This window comes from Juglans microcarpa x Juglans regia, chromosome 2D (genome assembly GCF_004785595.1).
Source record: "Juglans microcarpa x Juglans regia isolate MS1-56 chromosome 2D, Jm3101_v1.0, whole genome shotgun sequence".
Taxonomy (NCBI): Eukaryota; Viridiplantae; Streptophyta; class Magnoliopsida; order Fagales; family Juglandaceae; genus Juglans; species Juglans microcarpa x Juglans regia.
Window position 1 is genome coordinate 25,416,865 of NC_054596.1, and position 26,963 is coordinate 25,443,827.

The window sequence follows — 26,963 nt, forward strand, 5'->3', positions numbered from 1 at the left end:
GAAGTTTGTACCAAATTTGTTTAGAAAATATGGTTGCTAATTTTATGAGCTATATATGTAAATTTAGTTTAATGCAATGATTGGTCGATATGTAAATTTTATACTGCTAAAATTATAAAAAAAAAAAAAAAGAAGTGATTTTATAATTTAATGATGTTATTTTTTCTAATTTATTATCATTTACCATTATATATATAAAACAAATTTTTATATATTAGTATTATTTAACGATTTTGGAAACAATTAAAAATCATTTTTAAAACATTTTTTATTAATCAATTTTTATTTGATATTTTACAAAAAAATTCCATTACAAAAAAATTATAATCCGGAATATATTATTATTCACTATATTAAAAAAAATAAAAATTAGGTAGTTAGTTAATTAATAATTTATTATTACTTATTATAATATATTTATAATAACAACTATTTCATTTCAAAAAAAGTTAAAACCATATCAACTAACAACTCATCTCATTACTATTCACAACTTATCTCAACTCATCTCACTACTATTCACAAATCATCTCAACTCATTTCACTACTATTCACAACTCATCTCAACTCTTCTTCGAATCCAAACGGCACCTAAGATTCCTGTAACTTTTGGTATGTTTTTCTTTTCCTTCAGCTTTTTTTTTTTTTTTTTTTTTTTCTAATCAAGCATATGATATATAAAAGAAAATTACAGAGTTTGAGGAGGGTCATTTCCACTATCAATATACAAAAACCAACTAGGAATATTATCTATAGGTATGTTGCCAAAATCAAGATTGGTAGCTGCCCACTGCGCAACAGAGTGCGCACATCGATTTTGAGATCGATGAATCTTGACAAATTTCCAGTTTTGATTAAGATTTGATAAGTGCTGGATGTCCTTAATAATAGTTGATATGTTCCAAAATGTAGAGATGTCTGGACTTTCGATGGAAGAGATTATTGATTGAGAATCCCCTTCAATGATTGCTAATCCTTGAGTTGATGCCATATTAGCTGCTAGCAGTGCTGCTTTTGCTTCTGCAATTAAAGGAATTGTAGTTTGTACCTTTTCTGTTAATATTCCCAGAATATCTTCATTGTGATTTCCTTGAATTGCTGAGACCACTGAAAATTGATCCCATACTGCTGCATCAAAAGAGTAGCTTTGATAGTTTAGAGGAGGAGGATGCCAATTTTCTTCTTTGCTTTGTTGATCACTTTTTCCTTCCATGCATCTTTATAGTCTTCATAGGTGACCTTAATCTGAATGCTTGCTTTTTCAATTGATAGAGAAGTGTGATTATGAACGATATCATTTCTTTTTCTCCAAATGAAATCTAACATTATGACTGCAAATAACTGGAAATGATGTCGTTCCTCTTTTTTAAGTCTCAATTCTCTATCCGGATAGATAATCATTTTGATCCAGTCTGATATAGAATCTATAGGCAAGTTTGCAAAATTTAGAGGCCAGCTGCTTTGTTGCCATAGGATTCTATTGAATGGACATTCGACAAAAAGATGCACTAGTGTTTCTTTCTCATAGCTACAGAATACACATTCTTCAGTTTCTTGATTTGTTATGACTTCACCAATTCTTGTTCTAGTAGGAAGAATATTCAATAGAAGCTTCCAAATCAGTAACTTATGACAATCATGGATTTTAAGACTCCACATAGGCGTAAAAAGTATCATTGAAGAATGTTGCTGAAGTGGAACTTGATCTTGTATTGTAGCTTGATATGCTGTTTTGACTGAATATTGCCCATTGTGATTTAACACCCAAACCACTTTGTCCTGCTCATATGCTCGTATTGGTAGTGGTATTTTTTGAATTTCTAAGATGCTTTGATGATCAAAGAGAGCTTGCATTTTTGGAACATCCCAAATCCTAGAGTTATTTATAATAAGATCTGAAACTGTAAGATTTGGAAGTTCTAATTCCATACCTTGTAATGGCTTTGGTTTGAAATTGATCAGTGTGGGAATCCATGGATCCAACCAAATATTTACTGATTCTCCATTATAGATTTGGAAACATCGGCCTTTTATAAGTAGTTCTCTAGATTTAAGTATTCCCTTCCACATAGATGAATCTGTTACTTTCTGCGAAGCTTCCCAAAATGTTGTGTTCTTCAGATATTTTGCAGTTAGCATTGACTTCCACAAACTATTTATCTGTTCGCTTAGTTCCCATCCTGTTTTTGCTAGCATAGCTTGATTCATCTTTTCCATTAATTTGATTCCAAGACCACCTGCTTTCTTCGGTTGACAAATAGATTTCCAGGACTTCAGTGTCAAATTATGCATTTTGTCTTTCGAAAAACCCCACCAAAAATTTTTGAAAGTTGCATCAAGAGATTTACAGACAGACTTGGGTAGCAGGAATGTATTCATATGATAAGTTGGTATCGTACTTACTACAGATTTGATTAACATGGTTCTGCCTGCCTGAGTTAGTAATTTTGACTTCCATCCTTCCATTTTTTTCCCCACTTTGCCCAGCATTTCACTGTAGTTTTCTTTTTTTTTTTCCAGCTAAAGGAAGTGGGTAATCCTAAATATTTCATTCTGGCTGATGATGCTTTGAAAGGCAGCCACAGAGAGATAGAAGCTTTTGTTGCCTAATTGATATTTCTGGTGACAAACATTGAAGACTTGCTCAAATTTACTTTCTGTCCTGACCAGCTTTGATATTTTGTAAGACATTCTGAGATGGTTCGAGCATTTTTTTCCGTAGCCTTAGCAAAAATGATTGTGTCATCTGCAAATAATAAGTGTGATACCATAGGACTGTTCCTACTGATTCGAACACCTTCCAGCTTATGTTGCGCTTCAGCCTTTAATAAGATCCTAGAAAGAGCTTCTGTAACCAGTGTAAAGAGAAATGGCGAGATTGGGTCTCCTTGTCTAATACCTCTCTGAGATTTGAAGAAACCTCTTGGTGATCCGTTGATGAGTATAGAGAATGACACTGTTGTTATACACTCCTTTATCAGATTTATCCATTTGTGGTTGAAGCCCAGATTTTGCATAACTGTAAAAAGAAAATCCCACTCCACCTGATCGAAAGCCTTTTCCATATCAATCTTAATAGCCATCAAACCGGATTTGCCTTTTTTTTTTTTTTTTTTTGAGGTGATGGAAAAGTTCATGAGCAATAATGGTATTTTCCTTAATGTTTCTACCTGGGACAAAGGCAGTTTGAAGTGGAGAGATAATTTTTGGGAGAAGAATTTTAAGACGATTGGCCATGATTTTAGTTATGATCTTGTAGCTGACATTTGTAAGACTTATTGGGCGATATTGGCTTGGATTATTTGGACAGTTTATCTTTGGGATGAGAGCAATGTTGGTATGATTGATTTGTTTTAAGAGCTTCCCACTGATAAAGAAATTTTGAACTACCAATATGACATCTTGTTTCACAATACTCCAATAGTGCTTGTAGAATAAAGCTGTCATTCCATCTGGTCCTGGAGCTTTGTTGCTGGGAATTTGTTTTAGAGCTTCTAATATTTCCTCTTCAACTGGTATTGCATTTAGAGATTCATTCTCTATATCCGAAACTTGCTTTTCAAAGAGATTATCCAGTTGTTCCGGAACATTTGGATTTGAAGAGGAATATATAGATTTAAAATGATTAATAAAAGAAGTCTCTATAACAGTAGAGTCCATTGACCAATTACCTGGCGCCAGCTTGATTGAGTCGATAGCATTCCTTCTTCACCGGATGGTGGTTGTTAGATGATAAAATTTGGTATTTAGGTCCGTCGATGTAAGCCATGTGAGTCTAGACTTTTGCTTCCATAAGATTTCTTCATATTCTCTTTGCTTGTGAATTCTATGTTGCAAAAATCTTTCTTTTTCTTGATTAGAAGGAGTCATATCGGCTTCCTGTACTTCAAGAAGTTCACTTTCAAGTTGATGTATATTGTGGTTGATCCTCCCGAAGTGATCTTTATTCCAGACTTTTAGAGCTTCCTTGGTTGACTTGATTTTCTTGCATAGAATATAAGACGGATTGTCGAAGTGATGTTTACTCCATGCTTCACTGATTATTTGATGGCTTAAAGGTTCTCGAGTCCAGAATTCTTCAAACTTGAAAGAAGGAGCATGACGAGTATTAGCTGTAGTGTATAACAAGATTGGATGGTGATCTGATGCTGATGATGCAAGATGTTGCAAAGTAGCATCTGAAAACAGTAATCTCCATTCTTGATTTGCAATGGCTCTGTCTAATCTCTCTCGTATGAGCGCTTGACCTTGTCTATTATTTGTCCATGTAAATTTTGGTCCCATATAGCCAATGTCTATAAGGCCATTCCTATTCATAAGAGCTTTTAGACCCTTATTAGGATTATAATAGATAGGTCTTCCTCCAGATTTTTCATTTTGATCAATGAGATCATTAAAGTCTCCCAAGCAAATCCAATGCCCTGGAAAAGCTTGATATAATGAATCCAAATGGCTCCAAAAACCAGCTTTATTGTTCCATTGGGCCGGCGCATACACATAGGTAATCATCCAAGGTTGATGTGTAGGATCAGAGTAAACTAAAACAGAAATTGCATTAATATTTATATTTACAGGTTCTATTTCTACACCCGGTCTCCACAAAAGAAGCAGTCCACATTTTTTACATACTGCTGGATAGTGAACAAAAAGATGGAAACCTAAGCTATTTACAATAGAAATGGTGCGTTCATCCGACACCAAGGTTTCCGACAAAAAGATTACATCCGGGTTATATTTCCTAATATTAGCCCTTAAGTTCCTGATTGCTTCGGGTCGGGCTAATTTCCTGCAATTCCATGCCATTGTCCTCACTTGGTCTGTGGAGGCATTTATAAGCTTGTCTCGCTAGCTGTCTTGGATTTTCCTTTCAGATGGGTTGGTGGTCTACTATAAGGACTGACTTTTGCTTTTCCTTTAGATTTTTTTTCTTTGCCTAGAGAACCTGACTGTAATTCCAGAAGAGCAATTGCCATTGAAGTTTCATCAGAGTGTGGCTTTGGATCTGTATGTTCCACTTTTATAAGACGCTGTGACTTTCTTTTTGGAGCTTCAGAAAATTCAACTTGATGCTGTCTTTTGGAAGAAATATTGACTTGAGAATGACGTTGAGCATTTGTAATACATACAACTGAGTTCTCACTGAGGACATTTTTCGTATAATTTGGATCATCAGATAAGTTTACTGTCTGTTCAATCATCATAGGATTCTTTTCACAGTGAATACTTAAATCTTCTAACAGTTGGGAATTCACTTGATTTGGAAATAATTCCATAGCATTTTCAAATTTAAGGCAAGATGGAATGTGAGCAGAGAAACTATATGGAGCAGTTGGAGTGGAAGAGCTGTGCACTGGATTAACGTCTGAAGAAGAGTTGAATAGAAGCTCGGGCTTACTTGCGTAGAAGAAGTGCTGAGGCCGATTAAAGGGTATATCCTGTGGGCCCATGAATAAAGGCCTTGACTCTTTCGGTGGATCTGATTTATTTGCGGGCCCCTTTCCCAGACCGAGTCCAATACCAAGACCCATATATTCCTTCGGCTTATTATAATGCTGTAGTGTCGTGTATATCTGCTGCCAATGTGCTCTCCATGTCAGTTGAGAATGAGTTTATGGCTGTGATGGATGGAGCCGAGGCTGCCGAATCTGATTATAGTACCCGAGAGCTATTTTCCTCTGCCACCTGCTCCTTCAAGCTTGAAGACAAAAGAGATATTTTGTTTTGATTTGAGGTGAGGTTGCTAGATTTGGCAGATGTCTAAACAGTGAAGAAGTTAATGGTTCTTGGTGAGGAAATTAATGAGCGTTGATCACTGTAGCTGTAAGGATGAACTACATCATTTTCCATGGGTTTTCCGCCCGGTTGAAGAGATTTCGAAGGAGAAAACAATGGTTGCAAACTCAAGCTATTAGATGGAATTTCGTGGACTTGATCTCTGGTAAGTCCATCATGTTCTTTCAAAATAATCCCCTTTTGTTTGCTTGCATTGAGTGTTGTTTTTCCTTTGTTAAGCTTAACCGATGTTGAGAGTTTTTGTAATTCCTCTGTTTCTTCAAATTGCCCATCACCCGTTTGACGAAATGCTTGAGTGTTATCAAGAGTTGTTTGAAATTCTGCTCTTATCCATGGACCATACAGAAGTTTTGTTGGAGGCAAACTTAAGAATCCACAGAAGATTTGTGAGTGACCGAGCCTCCCACATGCATAACAAAAGTCTGACAGTTTCTCATATTTTATAGCAATCCATATTTCACTATTATCAGTCCTCGGCATCATGAATCCTCGCTGAAGTGGCTTGGTGATGTCTAGCTCAACTTTAATTCTAATAAACTTTCTGAAGGCTAGACCATAAAGAGGATCTTCCTCCACTTTGATTAGATTACCGAGAGCTTTTCCTATTTCCTTGGCATTGTTGAGAGTGATATGATCGAGTGGTAAACCATGAATTTGCACATTGAAAGTGGCTTGGTTTAGACTGATTTCATTGAGTGTACTCCCGGAGACCATGGTTTTAGAATTAGCAAATGCCCTTTAATATTCCATGGGGCTTGATTAAGCACTCTTAGTTTATCATGGGAAGTTCTAAAGGTGAATATAAACTTGTTTATATCCATCTCTTCGATTAGGAAATGTTGGATGAAATTCCAAGAGGCTTTAATGCCGGAAGAGATTGCATATTTATTCAATGGTCTATCGGCTACTAACCTTCCTATCAGGATTTTATCTGATGTAGCTTGTGCTGTTTCTGGATCAGGTTGTAGCTCGAGATCATGCCATAACAAAGCTTTGGTTTGTAGGATCAGCGAGTCGATATCCATTTGATTAAGAAGATGTAGCAGCAACAAGTATTCTGATAGTTGTTATAGAAGATGTAGAAGATGTATTCTGATGTAGCAGCAACAAGTATTTGGTCTCTTATGTGTAATCTGTTTGCATGAAAAGGAGCAACAGTAAGTGCAGAAATGTGATACCACCTCCTAGACCGAGAAGCTCTGACTTCTCTCTAGCCAGTTTTTATCCCTTTTCCTTCAGCTTATATGTTTATTGGTTTGATAAATTAGAAACATGGAATTTATTTCTTCTGAACCTGCGAAAGGTTAGATTTTCACTCTTTCACAACCTAATCAACAAAATGCTCCAGTTGCCCAAACCCATCTCGAAATCACTTAAATCATTGTCGCTCACCTACTTAGGCCTGTTCAAAAAAATTAACAACCCGCACCCACCCGATAAATCCATCCGACCCCACCCGTTAAATGCGGGTTCAACTGGACAACTGGACAACGGGTTGGAATGTTTAACGGGCGAAACAGCAGCCCGAGACTCTCTCTCTCTCTCCTTCCTCGTTCACGCCTGCAGAAACCGAGTCTCTCTCTCTCTCCTCGATCGCGCCTCCAAGCAACCGAGTACTCCAAGCAAACACTTCAGCTGCCTGCAGAAACCCTAGCCAGTGGCGTCCGTTCTCTGTCGCCGTCTCCAAGTACGTTCTCCGTCGCTGTTCGTCATCACCATCGGCCGCAGTTCCAAGATCAAGTCGATTTGCTGAGGTATGTTCCGTTTCTCATGCTCCAAATTTCTCTGTCTTCACCTTTTCTGCCCTTCCAATATCTCGTCGTTGCTGGTCTTCCGTTGTGTTAGTTTTATTTGGGGTTTTGATTCGTTGGACCGTTAGTTTTATTTGGGGTTTGCTTAGTTTATCTGGGTCTGATTCTTTCTTTGTTGAACTCGGTCTTGATTTCTCATTTGTTTAAAACACTTGATGTGCATAATGTAGAAAAAAACCGCAATGACCATATAGTGATTATGGTCGTTTGAATGAAGCTCTTTTTACTTTATGAAAACAGAGATACGGCAAAATAGGGAAACCCCATGAGCTTTGAAGGTTGGGATTTGGGTGAATCAACCCTAAAATAATTGTTCACCAAAGAACCTGTAAAGTGTTCGTGTTAAATTCCCACAATCCCAAGAACTGCAGTCAGTGAGTTGGAGTTCCTAACTTCAGTCTAATTTTTTTTTTTTCTTTTTGTATGTTATTTATAAGATATGGATTTTCGTCATACAGGCCACTGTGCAGACTGATGTGATTAGAATTGAGACACCTCCACCATGATTTTTTTAATTTTGTTTATAATTTGATTGTAGAGTTGATCCAGTGGCCAACTGAATCATAGCCATGCTTTGTTTGAGCCAAACCGAGATTGTTTGTTTTATGTCTTTTCATCTGTTTCTCTTTAGCATTTAGAAAAAATTGAATCAGTAGCAGAAGAAAAAGTACAAGATAGAATGAGGGAAGGTCTACGTGGCAGCCAGCTAAAGTAGTATCATAAAAATTCTGAAAAAAATATCATGTATAGCAAAAACTTAATTAGTTTATGGATCAGTTTGTGACTGCAGAAGAGAAAAAGAAATTAATTAATTCACCCCAAGATCATGGTTTTGTGGCACACCCTTCCTTCAATACCCTTTTTTGATCTTGAGGTTTAGTTGTCAATAATAATATTTATGAAGAAAATAAATGCTTGGTCCCCCTAATTCCTCTAAGATAAAATATTTTCTTCTCCAATCATGTCATTTTTTTTAATTAAAGGAGACAGCATAATGATCTTTCTTTCTTATCAAAAAAGGATCAACTCCAATTATTTAGCAGTTCAATGTCACTTTAGACTTGCTGACCTAGCTAATTTGTCTTATTAAGCATAGATGGCTTTTGCTAATTTGGTTAAACATCAAGACTTTCGACAAGATTCTCAGTGCAAAATGCTTTGATGCGGAGACATTAATTGCTAATGCTAGTAATTAGTTTCTGCCTGCCTTTATGCTTCAAGCATATTCATGTTCTACCTCTATCTCTTTAATAGCTATAGCCTATATATAAGAATATTAAGGGACTTAATTTTTGGCACAGCTAGCTAGCACAGATCAGTCTCGCATAAATATTCCTTGGATGCTAGAGTTTTGACTGAAAATTAAAGTGGTAATTCGTTGAAGAAAACAGGGTTGCATGTGGCTTTCTTTCTTTTTCCACATTATTTTGCTTAGCAAAGTGGGTTGGCTGTAGTACTAGAATCTTCGTGAGTCGTGACCTCACATCTTTGTTTTTTCTTTGCCTTTTACCTTCTTTTCCCTTTTAACATGTATCATTAATATATCATTTAATAATCTTCTTTTTTTTTTTCCAGAGTTTGATCCCAAATCAAGCTTTATTTATGTTGATGAGGAGTGACTCAAAGCTTATGTTTGCACATTCTATATTTGTTGTTAAAGATTCATGTTTGAGGACTTTTCTGGGTTGTACTCCTTTAAATTATGATGTTTGTTGTACTCTTTTAAATTACGATGTTTAATGTACTCTTAAATTACGATGTTTTTTATACTCCTTTATGTAGCAAAAAGGAAAAAAAAAAATCTGTTATATCTGGATGCGTTACAAGATTGGGCATCTGTACAAATGGGGGTTATTAAAAAAAAAAAAAAAGGATTATTGTTACCCAACCTGAATGGTCCGGGTTGGGTCGGGTTATATTGTCCTGAACACTGTTGCGGGCTATGAGGGGTCGGGCCAAAATTCTATTGGACAGGCCAATGCACTGGCCTACACCTACTGCTTGATCTAATGTCTCTTTGAGAACTTATTACTTATTTTATTTTTCTTTATAAATGGTAAAGATTTAGGTCATGGCTTTGTGGAAGAGACTGTGGCAGAATGATTTTGGGCCCTTCATTGGGTGCCTTATCCATGCGAGGCTTTACAGATCCAAGGTGGACCTAAGCAAGCTCAGGCCAATGATTCTAAAACGAATCGAGAGCCGGGCCAAGGAATACCCGGTGCGCGGTATGGTGCCGGTCGCCCAGGAGGTCCTTAAGGCTCGATCAGTCCTCTTCCATGGCGTGTCCACTCTTCTCAAAGTCTTTCCCATCATGGCCTGCAAGTAAGTCCAGCACCTTAAAAAGTTAGCCTTTTCCTATAATGAATGTGGGTGTTCCACTTTATGTATTTGATTGCTATGTATGGTTCCAAATTTCTACTTGTTTCATGATTTACGTGTATGATTTTGTTGATATATATGAGTGGTTAGGTTAACACTCTGGAGTGCTTGTTTTAGTGTTTTTGTGAAGATGTAGTTACTTATGCTATCTGATTTGATGCTACTTCATAGATGAATTGGGTTTTTATGCCCCCTCCCAGCCTCTTGCTACTAATTAGCTGATATTAATCAACAGCTAATAGGGGAGCATTGTGTGTGCAATTTGTCTCTAACATTCAATGGAGGTCTAACATTGTTTTTATATGCTAAATAAGTCGCACACCGCAGGGGACATGAATCCGTGACCCAAACACCAATCCATTATTGTGAGTGAAGATTCCATTCAGTCCAAAAGTCATTGGCATGTTTACTTGAAGGCTAGTTATTTCCAAAAGATAATGCATCTAACTTGGATGTGATTCTTCTCGGTTTTTTGTAAATGTTCTCTTCTTCCAAGAGGAAATTGAGTCCTCATTTCTTGAAAATATACTTTTGCAGGTTCTGTCCGGAAGTATATATTGGTGAGAAAGGTCACTTAATTCAGACTTGCCACGGTTATAAGCGTCGTGCCAAGAATCGTGTTCATGAATGGATCAGGGGTGGTGTGAATGATATACTTGTTCCAGTAGAAACATTCCATCTACAGAACATGTTCCAAGACGTTATTAAACACCACCAGAGGTTTGATTTTGACCGTGTTCCTGCAGTTGTTGAACTGTGCTTGCAGGCTGGAGCTTATCCTAATGATGAAAATCTATACTCCAGCAGTACGATTGAATGTGTACATGCTGGAATTGAAGGAGCGGACTCATTCTCGCCTCATGAACAAATGATGGTTGCCAATAGAACTTTCAAAGCATGGGAGATGCTCAGAAGTGGTGTACTGAAGTTGTTGTTGGTTTATCCGGCAAAAGTCTGTAAATACTGTTCAGAAGTCCATGTTGGACCATCTGGGCACAAGGCTAGGCTCTGTGGAGTATTCAAGTATGAGAGTTGGCGGGGAGGCCACTTTTGGAAGAAGGCAGAAGTAGATGATTTGGTACCTCCTAAGATTGTATGGAGACGGCGGCCTCAGGATCCTCCTGTCCTTCTGGATGCCCATAGAGACTTTTATGGCCATGCACCAGCAGTGGTGGATCTGTGTGCACAGGCTGGCGTTATTTTACCAACCAAGTATAATTGTGCGATGAAAGTGCAAGGTTTATCAGGACCTGTTCAATTCAAAGTTTGAAGCATGATATAAGTTGAATTCTTAGTGGGTTGGCTTCAGCGAACTTGATCTGTACATTGGGTATAGCTCAATCCACCCGGAGAGTGATATTTTGGGTCGCTCATAAAAGGTTTATTGGTATGCACTTTTGCTTCCAGCAACAAATTTTTTTAGCATGGCCTATAACCGAACCAGAAATAGAATAATAGTTTTGAATGAACCCATATATGGTTTAATTGTTATGTTTGTACATTTTTCTTGGTATGGATTTGATAATTATCTACTGATTTGCGAACCCCAAGTCCATGTAATGGATGGTCCCCAAACATAGCCACAACAGGACGTAGAGGTCTGCTTACATCCGATGATAGAGAGGCAACCTAAGAGGCCTCGAATGTTGAGAAGAAGAGCTACTGATGAACAACCTAGTGGTTATGAAGTGACCTATGGCAATTGTTAAGGTACATCCCACAATGGTATACATGAATGTCCTGTACCTATAAAATCCTAATGCAAGGGTGTCGCCTAAAAGAACGAAGAGGCCAAAGCAACATTGCATGTGAGTAAACCAACTTCTTCCCAGCCTATGGAGCAAACCCAGGCTTTAGCTACTTCAACACAGTAGCTCAGGCATGTAGTAAGTTTATGATCAATTGCATAACATAGTTCACACATGATGGGATGTCATTTGTGATGTTAATTAGTAACGTTTGCTAAATTGTCTTGCAGAGCGCACCACAACTTATGGAATGCTACCCCATGGGTTAAAGCTAAGGTCAACAAGTGCAATGATTATCTATGAGCAATCTAGTAGTGGGTTTTTTCTAGGAAGGTTATTTTTGAATTATTGGAATAGATTGCAACAAAAGAGTAAGCACTATTGGTGTTTTTGTTTGTTTGTTTGTTTTTTTTTTTCTTTAAAAGATGGAGTTGTGATGTTAGTTGAACAATGGCCGGGGTACTTGATAATGCACTTTTTGATGGTTGCCTTTTTGCTTGATGGAAATGTAAAGTTTATTTGAACAATGTGATGTAATAATGCATTCTGTCATGTTTGTCTTTTTTGTATATAAATGAAGTCTGCGATGATTGCATCTTTGACGGTTGTTTTTGTATGGCTATGAAGAATCTGTATAAGGTTGGTTAAATTGCTTCGTAGGGATGATCATTTTGGATATCATTTTATATAAGGTTGGTTAAATTGCATTGTAGGGACGAATAAATGGCAATGGACGATTTTGATCCCTACAAAAAAAGTACAGGAACCTGACCTCAGGTCCTGGGGTGCTAGTGATGAAGGCCATGGAGAGCAAAGCATAAAGGAAGCTTGGCACGTGGCTTGCAAAACTTATTTTGAAGAATCAAAAGCAACAAAAATAAAAGACAATGAAAGACAACGCAGGAAGAACAACGAAAAATAAAGTTTGATAGTCACCTGGGATGTCACTCAATTGGGAGTAGAGAATGCCGCTTAACTCCACTAATCGCTGAATCACTCATGTGACCAAGCCACAAGTTTCATTGAAAAGGATATAACCTAGGAAGCCACTCGACTAAGGGATAGTAGAAGCCACTCAACACTGTCTAATAATGGATGTCACTCAACATGACCAAGCCATGTGCTTGCTTAAGGGAGGAAGCCGCTCAACTCCACAAGAATAACACTAAAAAGTATTTTTCAGTCAAAAAGGTGTTTATTTTTGGTTCATTTCATTCACTTATATAGGAGGTTACATCATTTAATTCTCGCAACCAACATCAGCCCTAATGAGTGGGAGCCACTGCTAAACCATTTTTCTCATTTCCGTCATCTTATTTGCAATGAGTAAGAATTGGTCACAAAATACTTTTCCCGGTGCAAATTACATCCTCGCAATTAAATTTGGATGTATAATTAAAAAGGCTACTTTTGGAATATAACTCTATTTTGGTCTCTCTCTCAGTAGATGCAAACACACATGTCAGATTGAGGTTGTAATTCAAATATACAGGTTCTCATGGTTAGTAGTAAAGTTTATATTATATATAGATCATGTGTATATATATTGATGGTTGAGCCAAAGTTACATGAGTCCAGTGCCATGTAAAAAAGATATAGTTTCAAAACTTTATTCTATTATCCCGATTCCCGAAGAGACTTGTGGTTATTATGTTGATAATGGAAGGTGTTAGATAAAATTGATTGGTTTATTTGACATTTACAAGAAATTATTGGAAAATTCTTTGTTTGCCATTGGGTGGTTTGGTTGATTGGTTGGTTGGTTGGTTGGTTGGTTTGTGGGGGCTCCAAGATCAAAGACCATTCCATGCATGCTTTAATTACCTGCATGTCATGAGGACTTTATCCATGCATGATGATCTGTTTTTCCTAATTTGGTCCATGCTTGATGATTTGTCAGCCATGAGAATCATAACTAATTAACAAGAAATATGTAATGAAGGACAAGATCATGTATTCTGCTATAGCAGAATAAATTGCAGAAATCGTCTTTGTATATGGCACTGCAGTATTTAAAATAGCATAAAAGTTGGTAGATATATATTTATAAAATATATATATATAAACACACACACACACACACACTTCCATGCTTTATATCAATACAATAACTTATTACTTACCAAAAAAGTATGTGTGTGTATATATATACACACACACACTTCCATGTATGGCCTTAACTCTTGACATTTGGCATTTTCCATGCATCACCCTAGGATATTCTTTTTGGGAAGCCTCATTATTTGTAATTAATGCACTCTGGATAATGAAACCTATGTACAACATGTTACAACAATTATCATCAGTAAGCTTCCGAGCCCATGTTACTTCCTCCACCATATAAGTATTAATATCAATGGACATAGTTTTCATCACATTTGCCATCAACTCCCAACATGAATGGCTAGACTTTAGAATAGGTGTATGAAATGAAGGGGATTTAGAACTTGGACGTCAGCTTTTATTTGGCCAATATTGTTGAAATATATATAATTGTTAACTATTTGCATCAGTTTGCCCTTTGGTTTTGCTATAGTAATGTTCTAGCTAGTACTTTTGCCTTAAATAGATTTTTTCTATTGGCTAATACAGTTAAGCATGGATGATACTTTTTTCAGGTGGATTTCAGGACTCCAGTTAAGCATGGATGATACTTTTTTCAGGTGGATTTCAGGACTCCATGCTTTTGTGAATCAAGAGGGGAATGTATCTTAATGATGTATTCAAGAATGGAGATTGTCTCAGTGAATCAGCAATATTACTACAGCATGTGTTTAATTTTGTAATAAATCAGCAAGAATGGAGATTGTCCATGCTGTTTGTAACATCTGGGTCCAGCACCCAGCCTTCTTTCTAAAATTTTCTAGGGTTTTTTTGTATGAAAAGCCCTTTTGGAATAGTTTTATTCCACAAGTTTGCCATGACAAAAATTGGTGGAAAAAATACCATTTCTCACGAAGTCTATACTTTTATGGACATCAGTCCTTCCCGGGAAAATTTGAGACACGTTGAGTAATACCATTTTTCTCATTTCCGTCGTCTTGTTTGCAATGAGTAAGAATTGGTCGCAAAAATAATTTTCCCGCTGCAAATTACATCCTCGCAATTAAATTTGGACGCAAAAGTAAAAAGGCTACTTTTGGGTATATTTGGGTCTTTGGCGTTTCATTTCCAGCGAGTAAGTATTCTCCGCAAAAAATATATTTTGCGGCGACATCCAACATGTTTTGGACGGGAAAAAACTTAAATTATGACTTTTTAATTATCTTACGGCGACATTAGTTTTCTGTTAATGACAATTCGTTGTATTTAAATATTTGCAATGAATTAAATGTCATTGCAAAATGTCACAATTTAAATCATGAGCTCTTTCCCCTTAATTTTTTTCCCTCCACCACGATGCTCTGCCTCCCTCATCTTTGTTGGTTTTCAGTCACCCCTTCTTACACAGCTGCTGCTCCATCCCCACCATGACTAGCCGGTGAGTCTCTCCCTCTCTTTCGCTTTCTTTCCCTCTTCATTCCAAGATTTGCTCGTTGAGAATTTTGATTACTAGAATTTGCTTTCCATTTTAACTATGAAGTGCTTTTTTCTTCTGTTTCCTTTCTCTCCTTGAGCATATTCTCCCTTGACTACTAGGGTTTGCTTTCCATTTAACTAGTTTGCTTTGTTGAGTACCTTTTTTGCATGTTTTGGACTCATTTCTTTCTTTGTTGCATGTTTTGAACTCATTTTTGCCTTTGTTGGGTTCCTTTGTTTAGAGTGTTATACATTTTAGCCAAGCTTTTACTGATAATTATTTTTTATTCAATTTTTAATTTGTAACAAAGTATTTCGGGTTAAGTCACCTTTGTTTGAAAAAAAAAAAAAAATCCATTTCATTTGTTTTTTTTATGATGATCTTGAAAAGTTAAACTTTATTAGAAGTTTCAATTTACAAGAACAAAATAAGGTATCACTATTGTTATCAAAAGAAGAAAGAGAAAAAAAATAAGTTATTAAAATAAGCATTTGAAAACTTCTCAAGAGTGGTCATCATTGGCAATATGAAAACCAAAGTACATCCATGGCAACTTTTGGCTCTTCATGGTTTTGAAATCATGTGTTGTATTTCAAGCAATAGCCCCTGTTCATAAGAGTTAAGATGATATGAGATGAGTTGAGATCATCTCATCTTATAAGAGTTGAAATCATCTCATAAGAGTTGAAATCATGTGTTGAAAACTTCGTTTAGGCTCAGTTTGGATTGAGAGTTGATCTCAACCTATCCCATCTCATCATTACAACTTTCTCAAATTCCCACACAAAATATAATAAACAATTCAAAAATTTCAAATCTCAATGCAATAATAATTAAAAAATAATATTCTAACAATATTTTATTCAACTTTCAACTTTCATCTCAACTCATCATCCAAACCTAACCTTAGTTTATACTATTTAGTTTCCTTCATTTTACACTTGTTTTGCCTTTTTCTTTTTCCTGATAATGTTTATTCCCTTGTAATTTTGATTGTATAAATAGGTATGGTAAAGAATCCCAGTTTTCTTGCACAAGTTTCATCACATTTTGGAAAATAGGATGAGATTATTATTGTAAGTTTCTGTTCCTGAAAACTTTCTTTTTCTTCCCCTACAGGCTCAAGATTTGCAATGATCTCTGGTTTTAATATAGTAATTTGCTTCTTTCAATCCGATTTAAGCAGTTAATGCATTACATTTGTTCTGGATTTGCAGGTTTGCCCGAGTGGGAAAAGGTCGCTCATGGCTGCCACTAATCTGTTAGTTGTTGTAAGCACATCAAGCTTTTACTTGTTTCTAAAGCATTTATTTATGATTATTGGAATTGGAAAACAGAAAAGAATAAGGTTGAATATCAAGATCAAACGTATTAATATTCCAAGGGGGCTCATTATTATAGAAAACTTACAGCAATAGGCAATGGACCAAAACTGTTCATTGCCTTTTGCTAGGAATATTGAATTTATCCTTAAAAGTTTACATAAAACTTATATGATGAAAATGTTGAGTGATATAATTCTGATAAAGATAGTGAAATCACATGGAAGGATAAGTACTGATTTAGTACCAAGATGCTGTAGATAGTGGACAGCTCAATAGTTGGGAGACCTTCACCCGAGCCCTCCAAGTTAGATTCGGACTGTAACACCCCGTTCCCATAGGATAGAGATGTTACTAACATTCATAACATAATGCCCGGTAAAGAGATTCATATCCTGAAATACCTCATTTATTGAAAAACGATAAAATGTTAAAACTGATTTGAACATAATCGTCTCGAAAACTGAACGTAAAGTAAAAGAACATGAACTAATCCTATGAATGACGTAAAAGAGATCTAATTCTTGTGTGAATATCACTTATTCCTTCCTAATTCTTTGTACTAAATCTACTCCTGGCCATCCAGCTCTGCATCGTCATAAACATCATCTGTAAAAATTAGACATGAAAGAAAACAGGAAGACAAACAAAAATGAGTCGAGTACTCAATAAATAGCATATCATACTGTAAAACATAATCTGGCCTAGCATGGATTTAGTTTCTGAAGACTCTTAACAAAATACATATAGCATAAAAAATTCCCAATCATACATGTAATATAACTTTCTGAAAAAAAAAAACTTCACATATATACATATATCGTCATATATCCACACAACACATATATATTCATCATCATGAGCGGAAGCATACATAATCAGGGCAAACATGTAACGTGAATGCATAATAACTTGTTTATCTTGTCTTAACATTGAAGGAAATACGCTTGAGTCCGTGTTCCACTTAGCTGAATAACATGGAGTGAAACACGCTTGAGTCTGTGTTTCACTTAACTGGGTAACATGGAGTGAAACACGCTTGAGTCCGTGTTTCACTTAACTGAGTAACATGGAGTGAAATACGCTTGAGTCCGTGTTTCACTTAACTGAGTAACATGGAGTGAAACTCGCTTGAGTCCGTGTTTTACTTAACTGAAATACATGGAGTGAAACACGCTTGAGTCCGTGTTTCACTTAACTGAAATACATGGAGTGAAACACGCTCAAGTCCGTGTTTCACTTAACTTGTGGTTAACCACGCTTGAGTCCGTGGCACCGTAACATTTCTTATCTTTCTTAATGCATGAGAATTTATTAGACTTCATGAACATTTCTAACATGGCATATTCTTGTACATGGCATAGCATAACATGACATATTCTTGTACATGGCATAGCATAGTATGGCATATTCTTATACATGGCATAGCATAACATGACCTGACATAACATGCTCTGAACGTTTTATGACATTCCATGGCATACATGATCTAAGTACTACATGAACATGACATACATGATCTAAGTACTATATGAACATGGCATACATAATCTATGTATTATATGGACATGGCTTGTATAATCTGACTATTCCATTACATGGCATACTTGAATTACTACATGAACATCTCATGACTTTCATATGATTTTAGTAACATTCAATCAATTGGACAACAAATTCATTCATTCAAGCATAATCTCATATTTCATCAAAGATCGTAAGAGGAATCTAACCTTGACTTGTCTCTTAGCGTAGCGTAGTCAACCATCATAAGCACATCATATTTTTATATAAAACAATAATAATCACAGTATGCATGCATTTATATGATCATACTATTTACCTCTTAGCGTTGCTTCCTGATTTCCAACTTGTAGCGCGTTACCTATAGGAGGTACTAGACGTTACTAATTTCCTAGAAAAGCGTGTCATAATATTCCATGTAATTAAACACATATAATGGAACTAAAATAATAGGCTTCATAGCATACTTTAAAAAATATACTTTAAAATCCCTTAAATATATTTTAGTAGGGAATATATATATATATATATATTATCTATTTTATAAAATAACCGTGTAAATAATGATTTCACAAAATATGTTTATTAATACAATAGGCTAATCATGATTTATTACCCAATAATGCATGTTTTAAATCCCTTTAGACTTACTGCTGTAAAATGGTTTATAAACTTCCCCCTGATTAACGAAATGTGGACCCTTAGAGCAATAACTCATACAACACAGCCCACACTTAAAGCAAATTCAATTTAAAATCACATGTATAATTGAATTCACCCAGCCCATATAGGAAATCAGCCCACGTAATGCACAGGTTTAAAACATGAAATTTCCCAAAGACACTGTAGACTACATTGTAATTACTTTAAAACAAAGTTTCTTCAATAGGATTTACGGAGACACGAACAAGTGTTTTTGAGGGTATTTTGGGAAAACTGAAACAAACAAAAATAAAGAGAGAACATAGGCTTACGGGAGAGGGGGCTGTGCGATGCTCACCGAGAGAGGGCTGAGTGCAATGGCGGCTTTGGGTGGCTGGGAGTGACCGGCGACACAACTGTGGGGGTCCCTATGGTGGTGCGACCCCGAGAGAGGGAGAGAGAGAGAGAGAGAGAGAGAGAGTTTAGAGAGAGAAAAATGAAACTTAAAATACCGTGAGGGAGGAAGGTGACGCGCGGCGGTAGGGGCTTACCTGAGGGAGTGGGTGCGATGAAAACAGGCTGGCCGGTGTTTTCTGTGGTGGTGTGGGAGGTGGTCCGTCGAGATGGCTGTTGGTTGCTGGGAGGGATGTTGCGTGGTGCTTGTGGGTGAGTTTCTTTCTCTACGTGAAAGAGTCTTTTCTCTAGGGATTTTTGTGTGTACAATTCAGAGGCCTTGTGGGTTTCTTATAGGCGAAAGAGGGAAGCAACATAAATCTTTAGGAGATTGTTTATAATTCGAAATTGCCTAAACTGTAGGAACATTCTCCTACGAGGGATCAGATTCTGAGAGGATTTTGAATGTTTTGAGTTTGAGTTGGTCTTGAACTAGGAACCAAATCTAATACGGAAACCTAATGGATAACCATACGAAGGTTCTGATAGGGAAGGAATCCAGTTTAATCTATCGGTTAGCACATGTTCTAAAATGATAATAAAAATATAAAGACAATAAAAATAAATAAATAAATAAATAAATAAATAAATAAAATACTAGTTTTAAGTCCTAAATTTGGATCCGTATGTTACACGGACTCACTGCTTATGACAATCCAATGGAGACACTCACTAGGCTGAAGCAAACAACAACAGTAGCGTGGGTAAGTTTGAAGCCCTTTTAAATATATTTAAAGGGCTCTCGAACACACACAAACTGAGCTGCTTCCTTAGTGGCCTCATTGATGAAATTAGTCTTCCAATCCGCATGCTCAATTCAGTGAACTTGAGTGCTACATTTGGCTTAGCAAAAGCACGTAAGAGTATTTGGTCAGTACAAGAAAAACAGTGAAGAACTGGGGGGAGAAGGGAAACTCGTCACTGGGTGGAGGGTAGTGGTTACCCTGACCGTAAATTGGAGTTAATTGTGATGTTTCTGGAAATGGTCTTATCTGCCATTCAATGCATCCAAGAGATGCTTTGAAAAAGTTCCTTTTGAAACCCCCTATCAACCAAGTTTGTAATAAGGAGATATAATATTCATAACAATGTTGGAACTATTGCCTTACACATGGGACATGTGTAGGCTTATTTGACTTAGGCCCACACTTCATATTACCCAAGCCCATTAAGAGACCCAAACCCTCATCTACTGAAACTAATAAGGAGCTAGATATGAAGTTTGGGCCAATTAGAGGCCCAGGTGGAAAGACCACTGAGGTGGTTTATCGGCAAAACGGGGCTGGGCTTCACCCTTCAGCTACGGTGGCTTCCCTTGTGAAGAAGTCTGGTCCACCACCTCATACAAGGTTGCCGGCGAGGTGCGAACCATTGGGGAACATTTTGGTGGAGAGTTCTACGGAGGTGATCAGTGCGAAGGGAGCTGGGATCAATGTAGTAGTCACCCAATAGTCTCTGGGCTCTCTCCTTTGGCTACGGTGGACTGTGATGGTTAGAGTACTGTTCCATCTTCACAAAAAAACCGGCGAGGTGCGAGCTGACGGGGACTATGGAGTTGTCAAGTTCGACGGCTGTGAATAGTGATGAGGGGTTTTTTTCTACTGCGAAGATGGTGTGTGCTCAGTCCAGGGAGGATTTGGGTTCGATTCTGTTTGTGTCTTCACAGAAGGGGTCGATGGAGGTGGGGGGGTCTTCTAGTTGTATCCCGTCAAAGTGCTTGCCCTTATAGGATAGGTTGGAGGTTGGTGTGCAGTCGGCAAATTTTGTGGGATTGAGTCCAGTTCAGTCTAGGGAGGATTTGGTTGGTGATGCTAGGGCTGGGGTCTTGGAGGAGTGTTGTGAAGGGGTAGCCAGTTTCTTCTGTGGAAGTGGTGCCCTGCACCCTTCTCAATAATTCTGAATTACAGTTGGTGTTGGGGGGAGGGGAAGATTCGGTTTCGTGTGAATCAGGGGAGGTTTTAGATTCTGATGAGGATGAAAATCCTGTCCCTTTGAGTTTTTTGAATCCAGGCTTTGAATGGCGTTGTAATTCTTCTGACTGGGTTTTGAGGAAGGTTGAAGAGATTAAAGATATTGTGGGGATTTCTTGTAATGGTTATGATGAACAGATCAGAGCTCTTCTAATTGCTATAGAAGCGGGTCAACCTACTTTGGCCAAATCTGTTGCACAAAAGGAAAGGGAACTTAAGATGTGGAGTGTTCTATCACCTACAAGTCTAAGGATGGGAGTGTTTGGAGGGAAAAGGGTAAGGAAAGGGCTGTTACTGGTTTGTCATGAAACCGAAAATTATTTCTTGGAATGTTCGGGGTTTAAATGATTTTAGGAAGCGTTTAAGGGTGAAATATTGGTTGTGTCATTGGAAGGCTGATTTTATCTGCGTTCAAGAAACCAAGCTGAAATTTGTGAATAAAGCCATAGTTTAGAGTTTGTGGAATTGTAGTAGTGCAGGCTGGGTAGAGCTGGTCTCTAATGGGGCCTCGGGTGGTATCATTATTTTGTGGAATAGGACGGAGGTGGAGCTTGTGGATCACTTTGTGGGGGAGTTTTTGGTGGCTTGTCATTTTAAGAATCTTGAGGATGGGTTTGAGTGGGCATTTGCTGGGGTTTATGGCCCAAATGTGGATAGTAGGATGATTCAATTATGGGATGAAATGTTGGGTGTGTGTAGTTGGTGGAATTTACCTTGGTGTTTTGGAGGGGACTTTAATCTTACTTGGTTTCCTAATGAGAGGTCGGGGGATTCATATTTTTCAAGTGCTATGGCTAATTTTTCAGATTTAATTTTTGAGTTAAATTTGATAGATTTGCCTTTGGTGGGAGGAGATTATTCTTGGTCTAATGGTAGATCTTCTTCTAGGCTGGATAGGTTTCTGGTCTCGTCTTCTTGGGAAGCACACTTTTCTGGTTTAATGCAGAAAATATTGCCGAGACCGTGTTCCGATCACTTTCCTATTATGTTGGATTGTGGAGGAATTGTGAGTAGAAGAAGTTATTTTAAATTTGAGAACATGTGGCTTAAGGTTGAAGGCTTTGGGGAAAAGGTTAGAGGTTGGTGGAATTCCTATAATGTTATTGGCACTCCTAGTTTTGTTCTGGCTAGAAAGTTGAAATATCTTAAGAAAGACTTGACGAGATGGAATAAAGAGGAGTTTGGGTTGTTGGATACCAAGAGGAAGCGGCTGATGGAGGAGAAGCAAATTTTGGAAGAAAAGGATGTGCAAGGGTTGTTATCGGAAGAGGAAAGAACCAGAAAATTAGGGGTGGTTTCTGAATTGGAAAATTTAGCCTTGATGGAAGAGATTTCATGGAGGCAAAAATCGAGGGTGTTGTGGCTGAAGGACGGGGATAGATGTTCTAAATTTTTTCATCAAATGGCAAACTCGCATAGAAGATATAATGCGATTGAGGTCCTTCGTGATGGGGACAGGTTGATTATGGATCAAGAAGATGTTAAGGCCCACATTGTGAATTTTTATGAGCAGCTGTTTTCAGAAAATTTTTCTTGGAGACCAAAATTGGACAGCCTTGCTTTTAACTCTATAGAGCAGTTGGATGCTGTGTGGTTGGAGAGAGAGTTTGAAGAAGAAGAAATTCTAGATGTGGTTAAGGGTATGGACAAGAATAAGGCTCCGGGTCCGGATGGGTTCACTTTGGCTTTTTTTCAAGATTGCTGGAACGTTCTTAGAGATGATATCATGAAGGCAGGGGCTGTGGAGATAAGGGACTTTAGGCCAATTAGTCTGGTGAATGGCATTTATAAAATTATCTCTAAGGTGTTGGTGAATCGTTTGAGTAGGGTGATGGAGAAGATTATTTCACCATCTCAAAATGCTTTTGTGAGAGGAAGGCAGATTTTAGATTCTTTTTTAATTGCTAATGAATGTTTGGAGAGTAGGTTGAAGGTGGGCAAAGCTGGTATTCTTATTAAATTGGATATGGAAAAGGCTTATGATCATGTAAGCTGGGATTTTCTTGTTTATTTACTGAGGAGATTTGGTTTTGGTGCTAAATGGAGTTCGTGGATTAAGCATTGTGTTTCGACTTCAAATTTTCTATTTTGGTGAATGGTGAACCGGCTGGTTTCTTTTGTAGTTCCCGCAGTTTGAGGCAAGACGATCCCATTTCCCCCTTTCTTTTTGTTATGGTTATGGAAGCTTTGAGTAGAATGATTGAGAGGGCTGTGGAGGGTAATCTGCTGTCTAGTTTTGTGGTGGGTAATGAGAATAGGAACTGTTTAAAGATCTCTCATCTGTTATTTGCTGATGACACCGTGATTTTTAGTGAGCCTGATTTGGATAATTTTCGTGTTTTAAGAGCACTTTTGTTGTGTTTCGAAGCTGCTTCGGGGTTAAGAGTTAATTTGTCGAAGTCTGAAATTGTTCCTGTGGGTGATGTTCAGAATTTATCAGACTTGACTAATTTACTGGGGTGCAGAATCTCTTCTTTGCCTTTGAGGTATCTTGGGCTTCCTTTGGGAGCCTCTTTTAAAGCTGTCAATATATGGGATGGGGTGATTGAAAAAATTGAAAGGAGGTTAGCGGGTTGGAAGAGGATTTACTTGTCTAAGGGGGGAAGACTAACTCTTAGAAAGTGTACTTTGTCTAACCTTCCCACCTATTTCCTCTCTTTTTTTCCTCTTCCGGCAAGAGTCGAAAAGAGGATTGGGAGTTTATTTTGTAATTTCTTATGGGGAGGCATTGGTGAGGAAAAGAAGTTTCACTTGGTTAGTTGGAAGAAGGTTTGTCAACCACTAGATCGTGGTGGTTTGGGGATAAAAGATTTAAGGGTTTTTAATAGAGCTTTACTTGGGAAATGGCTTTGGAGATATCATTTGGAGAGTAGAGCCCTGTGGAAAAATGTAATAGAAGTGAAATATGGAAGTTTGTGGGGTGGTTGGTGTTCTAAAGCTGTTAGTGGTGCTTATGGGGTTAGTTTGTGGAAATTTATTAGAAAAGGATGGGATTCCTTCTCCAATAATTTCAGTTTGAAGGTGGGAGATGGTAAGAGGATTCTCTTTTGGCATGATTTGTGGTGTGGGGATACTGCTCTCAAGCTGGTTTTTCCTTCCATTTTCAGAATTGCCAGGGATCATAATGCTTCTGTTTATGATTCTTACAGCAGTATTAACAACAAGGTTGAATGGAATATTATTTTTAAAAGGGACGTCAATGATTGGGAGGTAGATGAAGTTAAGGCTCTGCTGGTTAAACTCTACAGTTCAAAGTTGGTGCTTGAAAGAGAGGATAGCATGGTGTGGATTCCTGCTGGAAATGCTAAGTTTTCAGTCTCATCTTATTACAGAATTCTGTCTAGTCATAGTAGTTGTGTTTTTCCTTGGAAAAGTATATGGAAAGTGGAAAGTGAAAGTTCCCAATAAGGTTGCTTTTTTCTGTTGGGTGGCATCTTTGGGCAAAGTTTTGACTACTGATAATCTTAGAAGGAGAGGTCTGTTTATAGCTGATTGGTGTGTCATGTGTAAAAGGGCAGGTGAATCTGTAAATCACCTTTTTCTTCATTGTGAAGTGACAAGATTCTTGTGGAATGAGGTTTTGAGTTGGACAGGGTTACATTGGGTTATGCCTAGAGAAGTGGTGGATTTATTGGAAGGGTGGAAGGGTTTGAAGGGCTGTAAGAAGGCGGTGAGAGTTTGGAAGATGATACCTCTTTGTCTTATGTGGTGCATATGGATTGAAAGAAATGGGAGATGCTCCGAAGATAAAGAATGCTCATTGGGAGATCTTAGGGATTTTTTCTTGAGTACTTTGAGTTCTTGGGTTAAAGTGTTTGTAATGGAGGATAATTTTCTGCACTTGTTTTACTTTTCTGGCATTTAGTTTCTTTTCGTTTGTGGAAGTTGTAGGTGTTTCCTTTGTATATGACTTGTGTACTTGGGCTTATGCCTATTTCTTTGAATAAATTATTACTTATAAAAAAAAAGTAAGGCATTATGAATGTTTAATTAAGCTTTGGGATGTTTTGTTTCATTCTGGTGCAAAACTTTTACAAGTTACCGTTTTTGCTGCGATTTAATGCATACTGCTAGTACAATGCTAGGTTGCATAGTATGTTATTTGTCATGAGCGAAGGTATGTAGCCTTGTGTTACATGTCTCAATGCTCCAAGTCTTCCTTCCATCCCAAGCGGAGGTTGGAGGGGGTCAGATTTTGTTTAAGCTTCAAAAAAATCAGGAGGTTCCTACGGCTACATGTTACAAAAGGGCTCAAACTTAAAAAAGGGAGCTTTGTAGTGGATCATAATGCCCCATTTAAAAAGAAAATCCTCCAGTACAGACATGATAACCCACAGGCAGGTCACTTAGGATATTTGAAGACCTACCAAAGGGCTAGAAGAGACTTTTTCTAGAAGGGTACGAAGAAGGATATTAAAAGGATGGTGAATGAGTGTGACACCTATCATGTTAATAAATGTGAAACAACACCACTTGCAGGACTCCTACAACCTCTCTCAATTCTAGAACAATCTTGGGAAGAAATCGCCCTAGTTTTGATTGAGGGGTTACCCCTGTCTTAGGGAGCTAGTGTGATTTTGGTGGTCATTGATCGATTGACAAAGTATGGGCATTTTATGGCTTTGTCTCATTCCTATACTGCTATTGGGGTGGCACAAGTGCTCATGAACATTTTTAAACTTCATGGCCTTCCTAAGGCTATAATATCCGATAGAGACCCACTACTAAGGGGTCTTTTCTCGCCACACAAGATTTCGTTTAGGAGATGGGACAAGGATCAAATTCTGGAATGATACTTGGTGTGGTGATTGTGCTCTAAAGGATCAATTTTCAGCACTTTTTAGGATTGCAAGTGCCAATGATGCTTCAGTGGCGGAAGTCATGGTGATAGCGGGGGAGCAAATCCAGTGGAACATCAATTTTAGCCGGGCGGCACATGATTGGGAAATAGACAGTTTTGTAGGCTTTTTTAGCCTTTTGTATTCATTCCTACTGAGTACCCAGCTTGCTGATTTATTGTGGTGGACACCTACAGGTAAAAGCATGTTCCCAGTTCTCTTGTTTTATAAGTCTCTTTCACAAAAGCGTCCTATTCAGTTTCCATGGAAAGGGCAAAAGGCGCCTTTCAAAGCAGCATTTTTTGTGTGATCCGCTTTCTTGGGTATGATCCTCACAACGGATAATTTGAGGAAACGAAAGGTGATCATTGTAGATTGGTGTTGAATGTGTAGGAATGGGGGTGAATCTGTAGATCATCTTCTACTACACTGTGAGGTAGCTCGAGGGTTATGGAACGAGGTATTTAGTAGATTAGACTTGTGCTGGGTCATGCCGAAGACAGTAGTGGCGATGCTGGCTAGTTGGACAGATCTAAGAGGCAATCAACAGATCAAGGCTATATGGAAAATGCTTCCAACTTGCATCATGTGGTGTGTATGGCAGGAGCGTAATGAACGGATGTTCAAGGACAAAGAGAGATCGATGGAGGAACTAAAAGCTTTCTTTTTAGAACTCTTTGTACTTGGGCTATAGCCGTTAATTTTAATGGTCAAGATTTCCATAATTTCCTTGTATCCTTTGCTACTACGTAGTTAGGGCATTCATTGTACTGAACGTGGCTTTGCCCATTCTTTAATAATATACTTTTACTTATCAAAAGAAAAAGTTTTGAGTTCCTTTTGGAATTCTTTAATGCCAAAAATCGTACAACAGGCCGGAAGGAGAGAAAAAGTCATTCCCAGCCCACTATGATCGCCTCTCATTTCTCACTGTACAATGAGAATATGCTTTTGCTGGAG

General features: G+C 37.6%; 1 protein-coding gene across 5 annotated transcripts; it reads left to right on the top strand.

The window, feature by feature from the left end:
* Positions 1 to 594: 594 nt before the first annotated feature.
* LOC121250147 (APO protein 4, mitochondrial-like) lies at positions 595 to 12,333 on the top strand. Of its 5 annotated transcripts, none has more exons than XM_041149099.1 (5): positions 595 to 612; positions 7,360 to 7,547; positions 9,667 to 9,929; positions 10,524 to 11,872; positions 11,965 to 12,333. In XM_041149099.1, exons 3-4 carry the CDS (start codon positions 9,676 to 9,678, stop codon positions 11,254 to 11,256), a joined length of 987 nt encoding a protein of 328 aa, XP_041005033.1. In that variant the 5' UTR covers positions 595 to 612; positions 7,360 to 7,547; positions 9,667 to 9,675; the 3' UTR covers positions 11,257 to 11,872; positions 11,965 to 12,333. The 5 variants fall into 5 exon arrangements, with proteins under 5 accessions (XP_041005033.1, XP_041005032.1, XP_041005034.1 ...); XM_041149098.1 differs by lacking the exon at positions 595 to 612 and adding an exon at positions 9,180 to 9,288 and having other exon boundaries at positions 7,298 to 7,547; XM_041149100.1 differs by lacking the exon at positions 595 to 612 and having other exon boundaries at positions 7,298 to 7,547; positions 10,524 to 11,373; positions 11,538 to 11,872.
* Positions 12,334 to 26,963: the final 14,630 nt, after the last annotated feature.